We start from the raw sequence: 18,756 nt of genomic DNA, 5'->3' as shown, positions 1-18,756 counted from the left end.
TTGCTGTTACCTTTGAAGTAGGCTATACATTCATATCTATACTGACTGTCCACACTTTCTTATGTGACCATGTGACTGGGGTATACGTTGGCGAAGAACTATTATAATAAATTTTCATCGCTTTGTTAGAGACATCTATCTGGGCATGCAAAAATCGCTACGGCTGCTGGGTCTTCGTTGGAACCAGGGAATGCATGAGATATTTGCTGTTTTTTTAGACGAATGATGCGTTGATAATAACGGTGTAAATGAAGGAATGAGCAATAATTGTCTAATGTTGTGCTGATTCACATTGCCTGTTTTCGAATAAAAATGTAATTTCACTGGACCCACTAAACTCACTTGAACTTACCAATGCCTAGAAGCCCATATGGAATATATTAGTGTCGTCGCTCTTGGAAGGATACCGTCAGCAAAATGTTTTCTGGGTATTACTATCACAGTTTAATTTCACCAAACAACGTCTAGTGTTCCTCGTCTTCGACTTTTGGCGTGTCGTTATAGAAACGGTAACGAAGTTACCGTTTCTATCAAGTGTGCCGAAGTTAGGAAAACAGCGTAGCAGGTAGAACAACAATTTGGCCCTTGGCTCACCGCTCCTCTTGTTCTTCACACCATTTCGACAGGCGCATTTTATGAGTTTAAAACTGATGTTAGCCTGCTCATCTGTGTGAAGCCCACTGCGACGACATCATGGGAGCAGTAACGACAGCGCAAGAATGTGCTTCAATTCAGTCAACAAAATGTTGTTCGTCATCGCGAAGAGTTGCTTTGAATATATTGAAAGTTGACGTGCGCGTGCACCTGATGCAGAATCCAAGACTGCCAAGGAATGAAGAAAATACGTGGGAGCAGCTGCCACGGCCACACCACATTAAAGAAGAATCATTTACACAACATTGGGCCGAGACGCTACGATCGCTCTTGTGTTTTGTGACAACACAAAGGGGCTTGTCGGTGATTAGTAGCAGCTTGGTGAGTCGGTGACATGACAAGTATTCGTCAAAACGAAAAGGTTATATTTCCGCTGGCGTTATCCGTAACGCGGTAGGCTGAACTTTGATTAACGTAATTTTTTCAGCCAGCAAACTTTGTTAATACCATTGTCACGTTGGCAGAACTGCAATTAATGCACAAACTGGACAGTCGTATGCTGCCAACAACACAGGACACATACACAGCACATAACTGCCGATCCACGGACTGAAGCGTCCTCAGCGGAAAAAAATGTGGACTAGTAGGGCTTGATGCTGCAGCTGACGGCGACGCACCATCGCAGTCTTCGTTACAGGATGTCGTTCATGATTTTGGGAGCCTTGTTCGCAGAGTTGGCAAGAGTTTCTCGTTCGGCGAAATCGATCTCCTCACCCCGTGTCCGGGTTGGACAGGAACCGACAGCCGCCGGTGTCTTCCGGTAGCAGAAGATCACTTTCCGGAAACTCTTGCGGAAGTTGTCCGAAAGGAAAGCGTAGAGGAACGGGTTCACACAGGAGTTCGTGTAGGCCAGTATCTGCGAAGCAATCTGCACCACAATTCGCGGAGGGTTCATCGGCAGCCCGTAGATGTCAACGCTCTTCAGCACGAGCACCACCTGCGACAGAGCAAGAACATCGCGAGTTATGTTCTGCGTATAGAAGGAAATACAGGTAAACAGTGGACATCTATAGGAATCCAAGCTTCTACGTGTTACTGGAATTGTCGGCCCCTTTTATTTTCAGCTCTCAAAATTCATCGTGTCTGTAGCCAACATTTATGCGTCGCTTCGGTCATTGTCACTCCTTTTACATCATGTTACTCTAGTGACAGCAATAATAAAGCATATATGTATCGTAAAGATGCAGCGCAATGGCATACCCTGTTAAACACGATCATGCCCGAATGGCATCCACTCGGTAGAGACACCGTCTAGCTTTTACGTCGAACACCAGCGATTTCTTTTAATGAGCTCTTTCGGTGTTGCCAAAGCGAAAGCATCAAGTTAGAAACAATGTTTTTATCACATTCTTTCGAGTCACTATTATAGCCAAACAATAACTGTAATGTATATTTCGTCCATTCTCTTTGTTTAGCCCTCTGAGCTCGCTACATCTCTGTTAAGAACGCAATGTCTCGTTGATACACGCATGCTGATCGCAACGTTAGAACGCCGTGACCCCACTGCTAAAGAAATCAAATGCACGCCCACTATTGTTTGAAGAACAAACTCCGAAGACTTGATCTGCTGTCAAAGTTCTTTGTTTCTTCTTCTCCCCCGTTTGCGAAGGCTTCCTGCTGTATGCTAGTGTCTTGCCGATTCGTTAGTACAACTTGGTTCACTGGGTATTTGCACTGGGTATCTTCAGAATAGACCTCTTAGGAGACGGCATATGTGTAGCTGGGAATGTGACACTGTACGTCTCCGAATATACAGCGCGCCAATAGGTATTTGTAATCGGTTATGTGACGATATATATATATATATATATATATATATATATATATATATAGTTGAAAAAATAGAAGCACGTAGGAAAAACATAACAAGACTTTACTGACGTTTCAGCCGGGGTCCGGCTTTCATCAAGAGGCCGGACCCTTGACTCTTGATGAAGGCCGGACTAATATATATATATATATATATATATATATATATATATACATAGCACTAGGTATGGGCACAGTGTTTCCCCCTTTCCCAGAATAGATGTGCGCCACTGGGTAGGTGCCTAAATAGATGGGCACAGCAAAAGGCTAGAAGGGGTGAAGTCGGCAGAAAAAAGCAGACTGTGGAGAAAGCAGTACAGGGAATAAAGTAGAAACAGAGATCGCATTGAGTCAGGATTTCTGAGCTACAAAGCAGTGAAGAACTCCGCAACAAAAAATTAAAGTCGGCTATATAGAAGGGAAGAAGAACTTAGAAACAGAAGCAGTCGACTGTGAAAAAAGAAATGTAGGTGAACAAAGGGGATTCAATGCCTTTATTGAGCAAGAAGCGTTGACCTACATGGAAGAAAAGAAGTAAAGATATTTCTAGTAAGCATCCAAGAAAGCTTCGCTAATCACCGAATTCCACATAAGTGTGGAATTCGCTGATTTTTAATTTATGTTCTTGCACGTCGGGGTAGTCTCGGACCAATTAATCACACCTTGCAGCCACAGCCAAAAATCAGTGACGCAAGAGCATTGATCCCGATGTCTCTTCATGGAAGTACAACTTTTTTGTTAACATTTATCTGGGTGTTTGAGAACTGTTAATTTGTATCCATGCTACACCAAACAATGGCTGGCTCTATCCCGTAATGAGAACCGACAACCCACTGAATCATAATGCAGGAAAGCTGTTGTATTGTACGGGTTACAAGTTGTGTCAGCACATACAGTTCTGGTAGTAAGAAATGCCATCAAATAAGTCAATCGACTTGCACTTGAAGCCTTTTCTTTTATTCCGTAGCACTGAAGGAAATTAACACAAGTGCGACACCTTCTGCTTCAACTTCTATATCACTGAACGCTATCGCACACAGCTTTGGAGGCTATGGTTTCGGCATATTGCGGTCATAAGGGTTGGCCATCAGAAATAACGAACATCTTTTGAGAGAGCTGAAACACATTTCAAGAGCCGAGTTTGTTCCACTGGATACATTTCCCGGCGCCAAAAGTGTAACACGGTATTTTGCTGGGTTAGTTTGTGCTTATTTGTTGGTTCGGCCAGGATTAACGTTACACAGGGACGAGAGATGTGTTCTTTTTTTCTGTCATCCGTTTGTAACGTTATGCTGACCAAACAAGTCAGAACTATGGCTAAAGGCACGAACCCGCCGGGGTGGCTCAGTCGGCTAAGGCGTTGCGCTGCTGAGCACGAGGTCGCGGTATCGAATCCCGGCCCCGGCGGCCCGCATTTTGATGGAGGCGAAAATGCAAAAACGCCCGTCTGCTTGCGTTGTAGTGCACTTTAAAGAACCCCAGGTGGTCGAAATTAATCCGGAGCCCTCCACTACGGCGTGCCTCATAATCAGAACTGGTTTTGGCACGTAAAACCCCAGAAAGAAGAAAGAAGAATGGCTATAGGCACGAATAAACCCAAAAACATCCACTGTCATTTGCTTACGAATGCGGCAGAATGCTCAAGCGGGCGTCAAAGACGACCGAACAGCCATTTAATGTGGTCTTCTCATGCTTGAAGATTTTCTCCGTGTAGCGTAAAAAACAAACAGACGTAGAAAAAGAACGAAGACACACACAGGCGCTCAGTTAGCACCTGTGTGTGTCTCCGTTCTTCTTCTACGTCCGTGTGTTTTTTGCGCTACAAGAACAAAATCTGCAAACATGTTACACCAATAAGCCCAAATGTGTACACTGATGGAGTTTACTTATCATGCTATGCGTGGACACCTATGAGCGTTCTAGCCATGAAGCATTCCTACCCAATACTGTGCTTCTCATATGACAAGCCTTTACTGGAAAAGCCTTGGAGATAAATGCTTGAAAACATGTTTTACAGCCTGGAAGCGTCTTGAAGGAACATAGTTCCCGTAGCCATGTCCTTCTTAAACCAGATAGCGCAACCCGCACATTTACCAGCACTTGAGGACCGAAGATCATCATGCTACCATTGTTACCTGTACTCATCATTACTAAAGCAATAGCACATGGCACATACCTGAACGGGACACCAGCAAACGGCGAACACGACGACAACCACGACGACGAGCCGGGTGACCCGTTTCTTGGATCGCACGCTTTCTGCGCTGACCCTGCCTCCGGGTGCTGTTCCAAACCAAAGTCTCTTGAGCATCAAGACGTAAAGTATGAATATGAGCGCAAGTGGAATCACGAAGGAGGACATGAAGAAAGATATCTGGAAAGCCGCGATGTTGTAGCCCAGGTCCACCCGGAAGGTGCAAGATGAAAAACTGTCGTTGAGAACAATCATGCCGTGGGCGAACAGCGCGGGGATGCAGGCGAGGAGAATGACGACCCAGGTGAGAAGAATGGCCAAATACGCGTTTCGCTCCGTTCTCACGGACATGGAGGTAATCGGGTGGACCACGGCCAAGAACCTGTCCAGCGACATCAGCACCAGCGTGTATATGCTCGCGTACGCGCACACGATGACGAGGTACTGCACGACGCGACACCAGACGTCGCCGAAGGGCCAGTAGTTCAGGGTGTAGTCCCAGCCCGTGAATGGGACGCAGAAGACGATGAACAGCAGGTCGGCCATCGCGAGGTTAATGATGAGAATGTTCGTGGTGGAACGCATCTGCGGGTTGCACAGCACGACGAGGACCACGAGCGCGTTGCCGAAGAATCCGATCACGGCGATGGCACCGAACAGGATCGGAACCACGATGCCCAGCACTTCTTCTACCGCTCTGTTACCGGGGTACTCAAAGAAGTCGTCGTCCTCGCCATCCGAGTACACGGCGTCGGGAGTCACGTTGCTGGAGTCACCGCCGCAAGATAACGGCGACGCGGTACCGTTGCAGAGGTTTGAGGCCGCTGCCACTGCGGTCTGTTTTACGAGCGTCGCCAGAAGCTTGATTGGATCGGAACTCCCGTAGTGCTGGACGGCACCGGCAGGCGTCGCTGGGTCGGCATCGCGCTTGTGGTCTTCAGCCGCGTACGAGGACTCTTCAGTGTAGCCGTGCATGATGGGCACTTCTTTAGGTAGGGCTCTTGCTGCTTCGGATCACAGGAGTAGCTTTGTGTCGTCCGTGGCCAGGATACAAATGTGCAGACTCTGGAAAACAGAAAAGAGAAAGTGGAATTATAGCTTTTGGTAAGGTTTCTGGCATTATTGTTCACGATGTGTGCACCAACTATGGCAATGAGCAGTTACTTACTGTGGACATTCATGAACACGAGGTGCAATTCGCCCGTTCTATAGAAAGTGACGTTGTCATAGTGTGAAGAAGCATACGCGCACTGTTTCACGTGAGCATTTGTATGCTTTTTCCATCAGGCTGGCGATTGCGTTATTGATTCATCTGCTACGTACGGCAAGACTTGGTTTCTCGAATGAATTTTATGATCAGTTCTTTAGATTTTATCGAGAGATGGCCGAGTATCGTTTTTAAACAACTGGTAGCATTTTTCTGTGCACATGAGAACCACGCAGTGCTTCCGTATTTCTACCAGAATTATATGCTGTAAGTGAGCGCCATTTCGTTTCTATGTCCTGTCCACGCATGTTTTTTTTTTTTTTTTTTTTTTTGTGTGGCGATCGTTGTGAGGCCATTACGAGTAGCGCATTTTCTAACCAGCAGCGTTCACGGGCTGTGCACTGAAACGACCCGTAAACGCCGCCATGATGCATTCAAGCTCACCTTCTAACTCAACGCGAGTGTATTCCCACATTACGCTCATTATTATTGCTCTCGCACCAGTACACCTTCCATTACATCACTTTTTTTTATTGCGATAGCAATTATATGGACACTCAAAAGCAGATTTCTGCCGTCGGCGTCGCCGTCGCCGTCGGCGTCGCCGTCGCCGTCGCCGTCGCCGTCGCCGTGAGGTTCCGTATGACGTCAATGGAGATGAAATCGTGGCCGCGCGCCGTGGTAAGTGGTTCTTGAGGGAAAGGGAAAGGTTGGCGCTATCTTCTGCAGCCGCGCCGCCGAACGCTGTATGTGCGAGTGAAAGGGCGCGAGGGACGCGCTCTTTCACGGGGAGTGAACGCACGGCGGAGAACAAACGCGCGTTCTGCGCCGTGCTTCCTTAAGGGCTGCAGAAGTAGGCGTCTCTTTCCTCCTTTACAATCACCATATATGTAGAGCAAACGCGCCTTCTTCCGATGCGCGAGAGACCGTGGGGGAGGGGGGGAAGGGGGAGGGAAGGGAGGCGACGTTTAGCTGCGGCACCAAGTGCCTATTTATATCAGAGGCTCCGGCAACAGTCACCAACGCCGCACGCATTTTGAGCGAACGCGGGCAAAATGCCGACGGCGTCGACAACAGTTCGGCGCGTTGCCGGTGCTGCTGCATGTCCAAGTTTATACAGCTGATAAAGCTAATATCATTACTCCGTATATCTCTCTACAAATTTGCTATCGCAATTGATGCTTCACCTTTCAGGTGAAACTGCGACAACTTTTTTATCTTTCCATCACGGGTCAAATGACACGGGTGTGAAGTGGTGCGTTCACGAATTGTCGACGCTAAAAACTTAACTATCGCTGTTTCCATTATGGATCATTCGTTGCAACATTGGACCGGTTATCACGTTCTCTACTCCCAGCAATACACAGGACGTTGAGCGACATAGTCGGGAATTAGCGGCATTGTACTCACTTTGAATACATAGAGAAAGAGAAACATTCTTTATCGGATGGTGGGGGATACTGCCATGGTAAGACGCTTAGCTTGCTACTTCACATGACGAGAACGACTTATGAAATTACGCATTCAAACATAGCGCACACCTGCACAAGCGCAAACACATTGAGCAGAAAGTAACTAATGCGTCTGGTCGAAGCCAGTACTTCTGAGAAATGCTTAGAGTACCTCCGTTGGGATCTACCAGAGCTGCTCGAAATTTCAAGCACGCGGTGCCACTAAGAGGTGCTGCCTTGTAAACTTAAGTAGACTTGTAAATCACGCTTCAGCAAAATCAACCAGTCTTATCGCCAAGAGAGGCAAGACCAACCTGAGAGAATGTTCGTTGCAATAAGGTCACGAGACGCGTTTCCTAAGGCGAGTGGACAGGTTTCCGTCGCAGCATCTGTATCGCTGCGTGAAAACATCCGTTTGGCGCACGGTTGCAAGGCTCAGCTCCAGTTACTAGGAGCGCGCCCCCTTTGGCTCCGCACTAGACGATCACTGCTTGCGTTGCGCGATACTTTTCTAACACAGGGAGAACCTATAGCGTTGTAGCTGGCACTCTCTATATATTTCCTGGTCACAAGACTAGCAGGAGCCGGCGCCGTATTCGTGTGCGAAGGCCCTTCTCCATATCCCGTCAATGAAGAACACTAATACGAGAAATATTCGGTCTGTGTAAATGGCGAGAATGAGACGATCACTTCTCTCTCGTGAGTACTGGGGTGTGTTTCGCTACATTATGGTGGTCATTACCCAGAAACATCTTTTCTCCAGCCCTGGGGCCATCCCTATCATAAGCGAAAGAGACCGGTAATGGCACCCAGGAAGGTTGGAATAAAGCAAACGCTTCCAAAGAACATTAACAAGAGAGAGTAAGCAGAAACGCTTGAGAAAGGGTGGACACCATTCTGGAATTATGAGCACAGGACTAGTAATTATAGCTTGAAGACATCCTGTTAGCATCACGTATTTCTTTCTCTTCATTGTATTGAAGACGCCTTGGCCTACTTCAAGTTTCCGACTAAATCTCCTTTCTTTTCCTTTACTTTTTCTTTATTATACCCTTTATTTCTTTTTTTGTGTGTGATTCGTATAACTCCCGTAAACATGCTTGATATTCTTTATATAGTGCATCTTTAGAAAAAGTTATACCTTATTTTGTCTTATAAACCTATGTCTGCTTTATGATTTACTCACCCTTGATGTAAAGCTACTGGCGAAGATAAACGCTCGAATTTGTTTTTTTACATTCTCCGACACAAATACGTGTAACAAAATTCTGGCTCTCCCGTAATCGAGAGCAGATGTAAGCATGAAATGGCTACCGGCAAAGCAGTTTGGTGCCGCGATGCAGGCCTGAAAGCTTACTCAGCCGAAGTGAACCTGTTTTGAACTGAACCTCGTAGCAAGTCTCGTCTCGGCAAAACAACCATCCGCGCTGTTAACGGACGCTGCCGGCCTGGTCACGCAGCGTGGCGCCATCTCTCGAAGGAGGCGGCGAAAATCCCGCGCCGCGGAAATCAGGGACCGCTGGCGTTGAAAAGAGCACAGGCAACCGTGTGTCACCGCCAAAAGATGACAATCAAGTGTAGGGTGCACTGTATGGGCCTTTTGAACATCGTTATTCGAAATTACAAACAAAAGTTCAGCGTACACGAAGTTACAGCTTCTTGGTTAAGCCACAGATAGGTCCCTGGCGTCCCGTTACGAAAATTAGAAGAACTAATGTCCTATTCTCTCGTCTGAGAATAGGACATACATTCGGCACCCACAATTTTCTCTTAACTGTAAATGACCCGCCAACCTGTGGTAGATGTGGAGAGAGGCTTACCGTGCTCCACGTGCTCGTGGAGTGCAGGGAAGCCGAAAGAGAGAGAAAAAGACACTTTCCTCTAGCGTACCAGTACCGTCTCCCTCTCCACCCTGCTATGTTCCTTGGTGACGAACCTCTCTTCAACACCAAAGCTGTTCTAGATTTTCTGGGCGATGTTGTACTGCATGTTATTTGCCCAATAGTTTCGTAGCGCATCCTCTCCTCAGAGGATGTCGCCGCGATAGTAGTTTTTGCATAGAGCGCGCCTCCAGGCCCTTACATTTTCAAATGGTGTGTCAAGGCAGTAGTGCTCTGAAAAAAAAAACTGATATATTTTCGTTTATCGTCATTACCTTGCAATTTGTTCTTTCGTGATCATAGTGCACCTCATTAGTCACTGCCATAATTTTATTACATATATATCTTACGCATTTTACAGCGATTTCTTTTTAGGCCCTTTTACAGCCACGACACACCTTTGACAATTCATTGCTCCATTGTCAGCTCATAACCACTGGCCTGGCGCTCTTTGGCCATACCTGGCCCTTGCGCCATTAAACACCATACATCATCATCACGAAGTTACAGCTTCAGTGATATTATGAACGAACAGGAAGAAATCGGAAGCGATGTTTTTTTTTTGTATCTTGTTTGGGCAGTAACTAGCGTATGTAATGCTGGCCAGAGACCATATTTTCTTAAATGTTGACTGGTTGTCCGGATGATCTCGTTTTGCTCTCGCAACGGAGGTTCTTGCTTCGTTCTCGCACCCATTCTCGTCTGGAGTGCCCGGATGACGGCTCTGGATTTTCGCTCAAGGTCTGTTCAAGGTCGCCGACAAGGGGAGCTAAAATGATTTCATGTTCAAAATTTTGAGTGACACCGTAGTGCTGCAGGAAACTCTGAGCTGCGGCACAGAAAATTAAACATACGGAATAGCTTGGGAAGCGTAATGATGTCTGCGTTCCAAGAAAAAGTATAAGTATTAGGTAGGGACCGAACGAAGCCTGGAATCATTGCAGACTTCGAAATTTTTTCAGCTTATTTATTTTTTTTCCATATTTAGGACACTTTTTAAAGGCAACGCGCACGTCCGATGTCACATTTCAAGGTAATTAAGTTACCACTAAGTGTCTGAACATGGCGTAACAATGATAAAGTTAAAGTGCAACACAAGTTTATAATATGTACAAGAAACAACAATCGCCGTACAGAAATTTTCGCGCCTCATTTTCGCAAACAGTGAGCTCTCGTCTTAGCTATAGAGCATGTTTGCAGTGTTTCGAATGAGCGTTATTGACTGTTCCACGTCTATATTCCTTGTTATTGTTGGTATAGAAACTTACGCATCGGCAAAAAAATAGCATTTTGGGAAGTTCGATCGCAAGCTATTTGAAAGTGAACACGGGAGCGAACGCCGCGCGGTTCACAGCAAGGCCCTTGCTTGCGCTTCTCTCAGCACATGCTGCGCTATCTAGCGGCACCCCCGCGAAGTCCATACGCGGCCACCGTCTGGTGCTCCGGTACGAGCGATTGCAGCGACACGCATCGTGCGTGAGGAGCGAACTGTTGCCGGGCTCCTCTCTCGCGCGTTCCTTCCTCTACGTTCCTCTAGCGGTGCAACCGCTATATCCGCGCGTGGCTTCGAGATGTGATAGCCCGGATGTTTTTTTTTTTTGTTTCATAACACGAAAGTGTTAAATGCCGGGGTATCCACCATCAACTTCCTGTAACGGATGTGACGTCGGCGCGAACGCGTAGAATGTGCTGTCTTCACATTTACTCTTAAGAGTGGTGGCGCTGCCATCTAGGAGCGGTGAAGCGAAGTGCTGCATCACGACACTAAAGGCCCAACCACAAGGAATGGATTTCCGACGGATTTTCGGCGTCGGCGCCGGCCGGCGGCACGCGACGGCGGCCGGCGGCGTGGAGAACAATGCGCCGCCGGTCGGCGCCGCAAGACCGAGCAGGCCAGACTGCAGCGCTGACGGCGGAAGTGGCGGTAGACGCAGGAGACAAACAAAATATAGCCTCCGAGATGGTGCGCCGTGCCATGTGAGTGAGCTCGGAGGCCATTTACAAAGCGAGCTTCCGGCGTTGCCGTCCGCGAGTGCCTGTGCCTCGTCTGCGTCCCAAACAGCCGATCGCTCGCGCGTGCTCCGGCCATTGCAAGTGGTGCAGCTTTGTAATGATGTATACTCTTTCCAGACAGGGACATGCAACGAACGTCGAAGTGCACACTTAAGGCCCGTCCACGTTACCGGCACGCCAACTCGCCGTACGCCGTTCGCGGGTCACCGTTTGACGGTGGTTTCGCTCGCGAGCGGCGAGATTTCCTTGCCGTAGACAGGATGGGACCGGGACCCATTTGTGCTGCAGCTGTACAGCGAAGTGGCCAATCAGTGACCGAGGGGTGGTCACCCTGGCACAGACGGCAGCCTCACCGCCGCTGATCGTTCGGCGGCGCCGATATCGTCGCTAGGCCATCTCCGGCTCACTCGAAAGCTTGAGCTGACGGCGCTTCGGAATGAATCACCAACGCTCACCAGCCGCGATATTTTCTCACCGTTCTTGTCGCTCTTCGCTATAATTATACACAAAGAAGAAAATGCGCTGATATTAGCGGCGCCGTCGGCTGCGATGCGGGCACAACCGAGCCGGTCGTCTGCCGCCGGTAGCCGTGCACTGCAGCTGAGCTCGACAAGTATCGGAGCTCTCGTTTGTGTTTAACGTTCGACAGCGGATATAGTTTTTCATACAATGTAGAATTTACACGTCACGTTATCTAGCGGAAAGTATTTTGCTAGGAACAGAAGCTGCTGGTGATGCTATCCATGCTATGCGACTGGTGCTACTTTTTTCAGCACAGACAACCAGCGTATATGTTTGCACTAGAGCTACGGACAATTTTTATGAAGTTTTAGAAGTACAAGAAGTCCTTGCTTAGTAAAAACAATTGTTCTGTTAGCGCAGCATTTTGCAAAACTGACCGACTAAATTCGGGGCCAAGGATCTGGCCACATTGCGCCACGCTTGAAATACGTCGACGCCGAGAGTCTCTAGTGGTTGAGAGCCGTCCACGCCGCGTGCCGCCGGCCGGCGCCGACGCCGGAAATCCGTCGGAAATCCGTTCCTTGTGGTTGGGCCTTAACGAGCGCCGACAGCGAGCGCTTCGGTAGTCTCAGCGCAGCGGAGGCTCCAACGCGGTGTAGCATGGTGTTGGTGGTGTAGGCCTTCGGCTGAGGTTACGACGCAGTTTCCGCACATGGTTTGGCTTTTGCGTCCGATTAGCCTGTGGCACCTCGTCGCCTACGGAGTGCAGCTTCAACATGAATAAGCAGTGCTTACACGCTGCCTATTGTTTCGCTTGCAGTGGTACCAACTAAGAAAACTGCTGCGCTATACGCGGCGCAGAAAGGTAACGAAGTCGTCGGGCGAATCTCGCTTTGGTCTGGCGAGAGACACGTCAGCGTGAAGCAGAACGCCTTCGCACGTTCGCGGAGCATGCTGCGAACTCAGCCGGTCCCATTCGTGAAGCTGAGCGCGTCGCAACTCAACTGGTTGCTTAAGACACTACGGAGCTGTACCAAAATGCTCGTACCTTCACCGAAGCGACTCGGCAGCAGGACGTCGCTCGCCAACAGGACGCCGCAGCCAAGCAAACCAGCAACATGGTCACACACATTACCTTCTTCTTCACACACATTAACTCTTCTTCACCGCCTGATCATGACGAAGCATGTTATGTTTTACTTGCTTCGCCATTTTTCTGCCCATACTCAGTGACAATCCTGAAGTTCCGCACGAACTTTACCGAAAAAAAAATTACACCCGCGCTTTGTGCCTCTGCACGCCAGAACATAGTTCTCTAGAAACAGTGGAACTGAAGGCAATTTTTTCCGCAACGATAACACTGAAGGATGATGGTAGAAATCATAGTCATGAGCATGACACAGATAAATGACAATGACTCAGCGAAAAAACGTTAACATTCAAAAGCCCCTGAAATAGGTTCGAACGTGGGCACTAAGTGAAGGAAGCACTAAAGGTTGGTGGTAGAAGTCATAGTCATGACCATGACTCAGCAAAAATGAGAATGACTCAGTGATAATATGATTAACACTCAAAAACCACTGGAATGGGTTTGGATATAGCACTAAGTGAAGGCAAAGGCTAAAGGTTGGTGGTCGAAGTCATAATCATGGACATGACTATGGCTTTCACCTTAAGGTCTCTTAGGTGTAGCTAAAGGGTCTCCTGAAGACTAATGACATGAATGTCATGACATGCGTATCATGTAGGTCATGAAATAGCCGCCTACTTTTTAGTGCTCTCATGGTCGTTTCATTAACGTGGTAGGCTCCCCGCACACTTCTTCGCATAACATCGATTCCCACAGGACGTGGGATCTGCCGGCTTTCTTACCAGTCATCTTTTTACCAATTCGCCTTTTAAGAATCAGCAAGTCGTGAACGCGCTTGCACCGCGCTGAAAGCATTATTTGCATTCATTTAGGTAAGAAATACAATGGCATCCTTTGGTTTCAGGCAACTTCGGTCTTTCTGGACTTTTAGATTCTGTTCAAACAGTGCGAAATACGAAGGAGGGAGAAAAGGCAAGTACACAAGAGTGCACTGCCAGCTTCCAGCTGCGCCAGGGCAACAGGCTTTTCAGAATAGAGACAAGCGAGGATAACTCGTTGCATGTTACATGCACACCACCAGAAAGTCCGAGCCCAGCTCGGGCCCACGTCAAAATACCCGAGCCCGGCCCGGGCCCGCGTCAAAAAGCACATGCCGTGCCCGAGCCCGGCCCGAGCTATGAAAAAACTGCCCTACCCGACCCGGCACGGCCCACGGGGCGGGCCGGGCCCGGGCTTTCGGGTAAGCCCAAGCGCGTGCAATGCTCTAATCCATGCCACCTTGCCATTGTTCTAAGCACATGTCATTCGCTGGAGGCGGCCCTTTGCTCATGCATTTATGCGGCTCTGCCTACTTTCGAGTTATCGTTTCTTCGCACGTACAGTACATCTGTAGTTCAAATAGATGGTAATGTAAATTTGTTTAACATAAGAATATACAACGATATTTGCTAATTTCGTGATGAAACCGGTTTACCTACAACCGTTATTTATGCTTGCCGAAGAACGGCAGCTAATATGATACCATATTCATAATACATGTACAGACTGCAGACATTTACGGCATATCCCAGTTGTAATCATCGGTCAAAAAAATTGCAGCAGAATCCTTCTCACGGTGACTGTGGACGGTAATGCGTTTATCCTTGAATCAATATAGCGAAACAACGTATTCCCACTATCGAAACGAGTTATATATGAGCTGTGGACTGCAGCGATTTATTTTTAGCGCTTCCAAAACAACACTCGCCGTCATCTAGCGCTGCCGCCGCGAGAACTCCACGTGGCCTCCGAAATGCATGGCGAGCTGACGCTCACGAACGCTCAGAAACGCGTCATGCGGCCACTGGGCTCCACTCCTTCGCTTTTTTTTTTCTGGACAGGCTACGCCATCTAGTGTCACTCATGAGAAGTCTGCGCGTGGCCTCTGAGACTAGAAGCGTGGCGCACCGTTGCCAACGAACGCTGAGAATTGTTCCCTCGCTTTCCGGACACCGAGTGGCACATACTTAGGGTGTGTTCCAATACTCGTCTTAGACGGCTAAATAGACAGCTAAGTGGACGGCGGCCATCTTAAGACTCGTTCTAATTCTCGCGAAGATGTCAAATTAGACAGCATCGCGAAGACAACATCGAAGTCAAGAACGATGCAGGCTACTTTCCTGTCTAAACAAGATGGCGACTGAGCAGGGCGCTTAGAAACTCGACGGGAAGGTTGTCTGCGCACACAAAAACGTAGACACGCTTTTCAATAACCTTAATGTAAGTCACATCATGTTTTTCATAGGTTCGCGGGCGAAAATACTTAAAATAAAGAACTAATGTGTGCTTTTCTCAACTTTCTTGTTGTCGCCGCGAGGTGGCGTCACGTCGCAGAAGCGTCTTCCAGACGGCTCGAAACGCGTTCCATTATTGTCCTCGAAGCTGTCTTGGCTGTCTTCGTAGACGTCAAAGTAGACTGTCTACGATGATGGAAAGAATTCGAACACAGCCTCAGTGATCCCAGTTTGCGAGAGGTTCGTTGAAGAACGGCCCGCATACCCAGTGCATTCGTGGCGCAGCTCGCGAAAGCATTGGCGCGAAATGCGTTCACTGAAAACCGGCAGATGTATTTTTGGTGCTGTCTGCGAATGCATCCGGTTACTGTCCTTGAGGACCCTTGTGATGTGGGTTCGATTGCGCTCAACATCGGATAAATCGAAGGTACCTACCCAGTCCCGCATCTACAGGGACCCATGTTGGCGTGAAAGAGCTTCATAGAAGAGCGGTACGTATGTACACATTGCCCTATACTGAGTGACCCATCTCAATCCGATGGTTGGCTTCGAACCCTGTTCCCTCAGCACAGCAGACCTATACATTACCCATTCAACCACAGATTAGTAAGTGTGGGTACCCAAATAGGTGGGAAAGTGGTTAGATACAAACATAGCCCCCGAAAAGTAGGTGAAGTGCCCAAAGAATGCTAACGCATTAAAAAATAAATAACTGTCCCATTAAAGAGTTTAATATAGTCTAGGCCGCACAAACTGCTCGCGTGAATTCGCGAGCGCCAATGAACTGCGTGTCGTAAAAGCTGTTGCATAAGCGGCGACGCTAGAAACATTACTCGTTCTTTGGTGGCCTTCTTTTTCTGATTTAAAGTACGTGCACAACGCGTTATCCTTTCTTTACTGCTTTTTACGTGTTCCATAAAAAAATCTCGGGGTACGTCCTACTTCAGAGCCACGCATTTCTGGACGCATTCGAGTCATGTCATCTTAGGACACATACGCTTCAGCGCGTCCAGAAAAGTTTTATTACGGTCCTCACGGGGAAAGGTCGTAAAAGACACGTGTGGCCACTCTGCAACGACGCGATGTCTGCCTCGCTTTCACCTAATCATTACGACGGAAGGTAAAGTTTGCGCTCGTCACGGCCGTTAAGTTCTGCTAGAACTGCAGTAACATGTGACGATGTAACGGTGACTACCGAAGCGTCGCCTTTACGAGTTGAGGGCAACAGCAGCCCAGCAAAGCTCCATATTGCATCGGTTTCAAACGTATAAGACGAGCTCAACTGTCGGCGTGGTCGTCAAAACCTTGTTAGTAGTTCCTGGTTACGCAAACCACCTACATCCTATTCCAGCGATTCCCAATCTAACCTATAGTCCCTCGTGACACGAAAAGTAAGAAAGTGTTCCACGTTTGTAAAACGTGAAGGCGAAAGCCTGCCAGCTGTGGAAGACGACAACGACGACGGCGAACGCGTGAGGAGGGGCACGAGCATGTCTCTGTGATCACGTGACGTGTGCAATCAGGCATGCACCAGGCACATCTTTAGTAAGCCTCAACCGTGTAGCAGCCCTGGCTTCAGGGAAACGTGCTCGTCTCGCACCGCGGAGGCCCGTTTTCGATTCGCACCCAGAACGAAATTTACGAAATTTTCTATTCAAAACCACTAATTTACTTTGTTTACAAGAACCTCCCTGAGAGATGTGACATGAGTTCGAGCATTTTAGACATGTTTTCACTTTTTGCGACCTCGGCCATTTCTCTTCACAGCGCAGTTTCGCCAAGGTCCCTGTAAGGTCACTTAAAGGTCACCGCAAAGTCACTGCAAGGGCATGGCTAACATAAACACCTAAGGCTTTCGCCTTTATACGCAAATGCCACGTAGCTGGACAGAACCAAGGTAATATGTTTACCTTCGCTTGGAGACACTCGGATAACGTTTTTTTTAATTCTGCCTAATTGCATAATAAGCCTAAATAATGAATTAACTTCTGAGATATTATAAGTAGCTGAAAAGTCTAAACGAGAAAATTATAGAGCAGCTTGAAAAACTCCCGATATAGCTTTTTGTTTCTCAGTACGTGTTTTTCCGAGCGTGAAAGAAGCCCGCGAATACACGAAAACTGGCGTGCGACTGGCCGCTCGAGGCACTTTGCGTGTATTCATGGGCTTCTTTCATGCTGAAAAAGAAACTTTTATCTAGCACATACTCAGCAACAAAAAGCTGTATCGGGAGTTTCTCATGTTACTCCACAATTTTCTCGTGTACACTTTCAATCTAATTACAATATTGGAGAACTGCATTAAATAATCAAGATTAATTATGTAATTTGGTGGAATGCAAAAAAAAAGAATCTGAGTATCTCCGAGCGATGGCAAACAACGTCACCTTGGTTGGATCCAGTTAGAGGGTATTTGCATATTTGTATATATTGGTGAATGACAGTTGGGACCCCCTCCCTGTATAGTAACGAGTACGTTCGATTCTTAGTGGCGGCCTGTGAGGATGGTGAGATGTTCAGCGGCCTCTATACACTCTACAACCTCATATGTCTTACCGCCTTCTTAGTCCGTAGCTCCGCAGCCGTTACGAACGGACGGCTAGGGGTCAATTACCAGATTGATAACCCATCCAATTACTAACCTTGGCCAATTACTATGCCAAGGAGGCCAGTTCTTTTTCTGTCAAGGGCATGTCTTTTTTAAGTTCAGCAGGTCTTCCTAACGTGGTTGCACGAGAATTGGCATAGCCAGCTCCACTGGGTCGGTATTTTGTATCGATGCCTTTCCTATGCTAATACCTTTTCGCGCTTGGTCAGTGATTAGAGCGACGGTCCGCCTACGCTATTAACGGGATCAGCCGGCTGTGAGCGGTGGATGATAACCCTAGTATAGACGGTTTCATGCTCGCGATAACAGCAGCGAGCGCGCCACCCCCAAGAAACTTCCGGTCACGTGCCTTATAAGTCTATGTTTTGACGCATGGTATGCTCCTTTGCCAGTTACACTTAGCAGCTACGTCAGAGGGCAAAACCGGAAGCCGTGCAGGGCCTATGTTTGTAAACAGTGAAACGGTCTCTAGAATAAAGCATAACGCATCGCTACAAACTACCGGCCCTGGTTCTTGGCTTTTGTCGTATTTAGGCGCCACCGGAAGCATTTAAAATGTTTACTGGCTCTACTCCACGGCCACCCCGTATGCTTTCACAAATCACAAATGCCAGTACGTCCGCATCGTATCCATGTCACGTATATCGGTGGCGGAAAGCATGCGGACCAGGAATTCTGCAGGAAATGTCAGTTTCCTGGCAACTAGCACTGAAAGCCTTAATTAAACTGACGAATGTATGGCGTTACTTGCAACAATAAGTTTGAACTGTCGGCTTCAGTCTCGGTTTGTATGCTTAAGTATGACGAAATCGGATATCTTCACAGAATCTCTGTTCCGCAAACATGCGACACGTGCATCTTATCAGTGAACTGCAGAGACTACAGTTTTCGTCTGTGCAAAGACAAACTGTCAAGTTAAGAGTACGGCAACTGAGTTCACATTTACCGAAACATTTTACGGCTCCAGTGAGAAGCATGGAAAAGGCAAGCAAATTTACGAGATTTATCGAAGGTAAAAAAAAAAAAAAAACTGTTGGCTCTCCCGTAATCGAGAGTATACATGTAAGCCTGAAGTGGCTATCGGGCAAAGCAAATTGGTGCCGTGACACAGGCCTG

General features: G+C 47.7%; 1 protein-coding gene across 1 annotated transcript in view; it reads right to left on the bottom strand.

Annotated features, from left to right (window-relative positions):
• Window positions 1-339: 339 nt before the first annotated feature.
• Window positions 340-18,756, bottom strand: part of LOC119452381 (allatostatin-A receptor) — a 30,563-nt gene continuing 12,146 nt past the window's right edge. The window contains exons 2-3 of the mRNA XM_037714576.2: window positions 4,640-5,722; window positions 340-1,591 (exon numbers count right to left, since the gene is read on the bottom strand). Coding sequence (XP_037570504.1) covers window positions 1,286-1,591; window positions 4,640-5,632 — 1,299 coding nt within the window. The 5' untranslated portion in view covers window positions 5,633-5,722 and the 3' untranslated portion in view covers window positions 340-1,285. The remainder of the gene's footprint in view (window positions 1,592-4,639; window positions 5,723-18,756) is intronic.

This window comes from Dermacentor silvarum, chromosome 5 (assembly GCF_013339745.2).
Source record: "Dermacentor silvarum isolate Dsil-2018 chromosome 5, BIME_Dsil_1.4, whole genome shotgun sequence".
Taxonomy (NCBI): Eukaryota; Metazoa; Arthropoda; class Arachnida; order Ixodida; family Ixodidae; genus Dermacentor; species Dermacentor silvarum.
The sequence above is the reverse complement of the archived record's forward strand: the minus strand, read 5'-3'. Positions and strand labels throughout refer to the sequence as shown.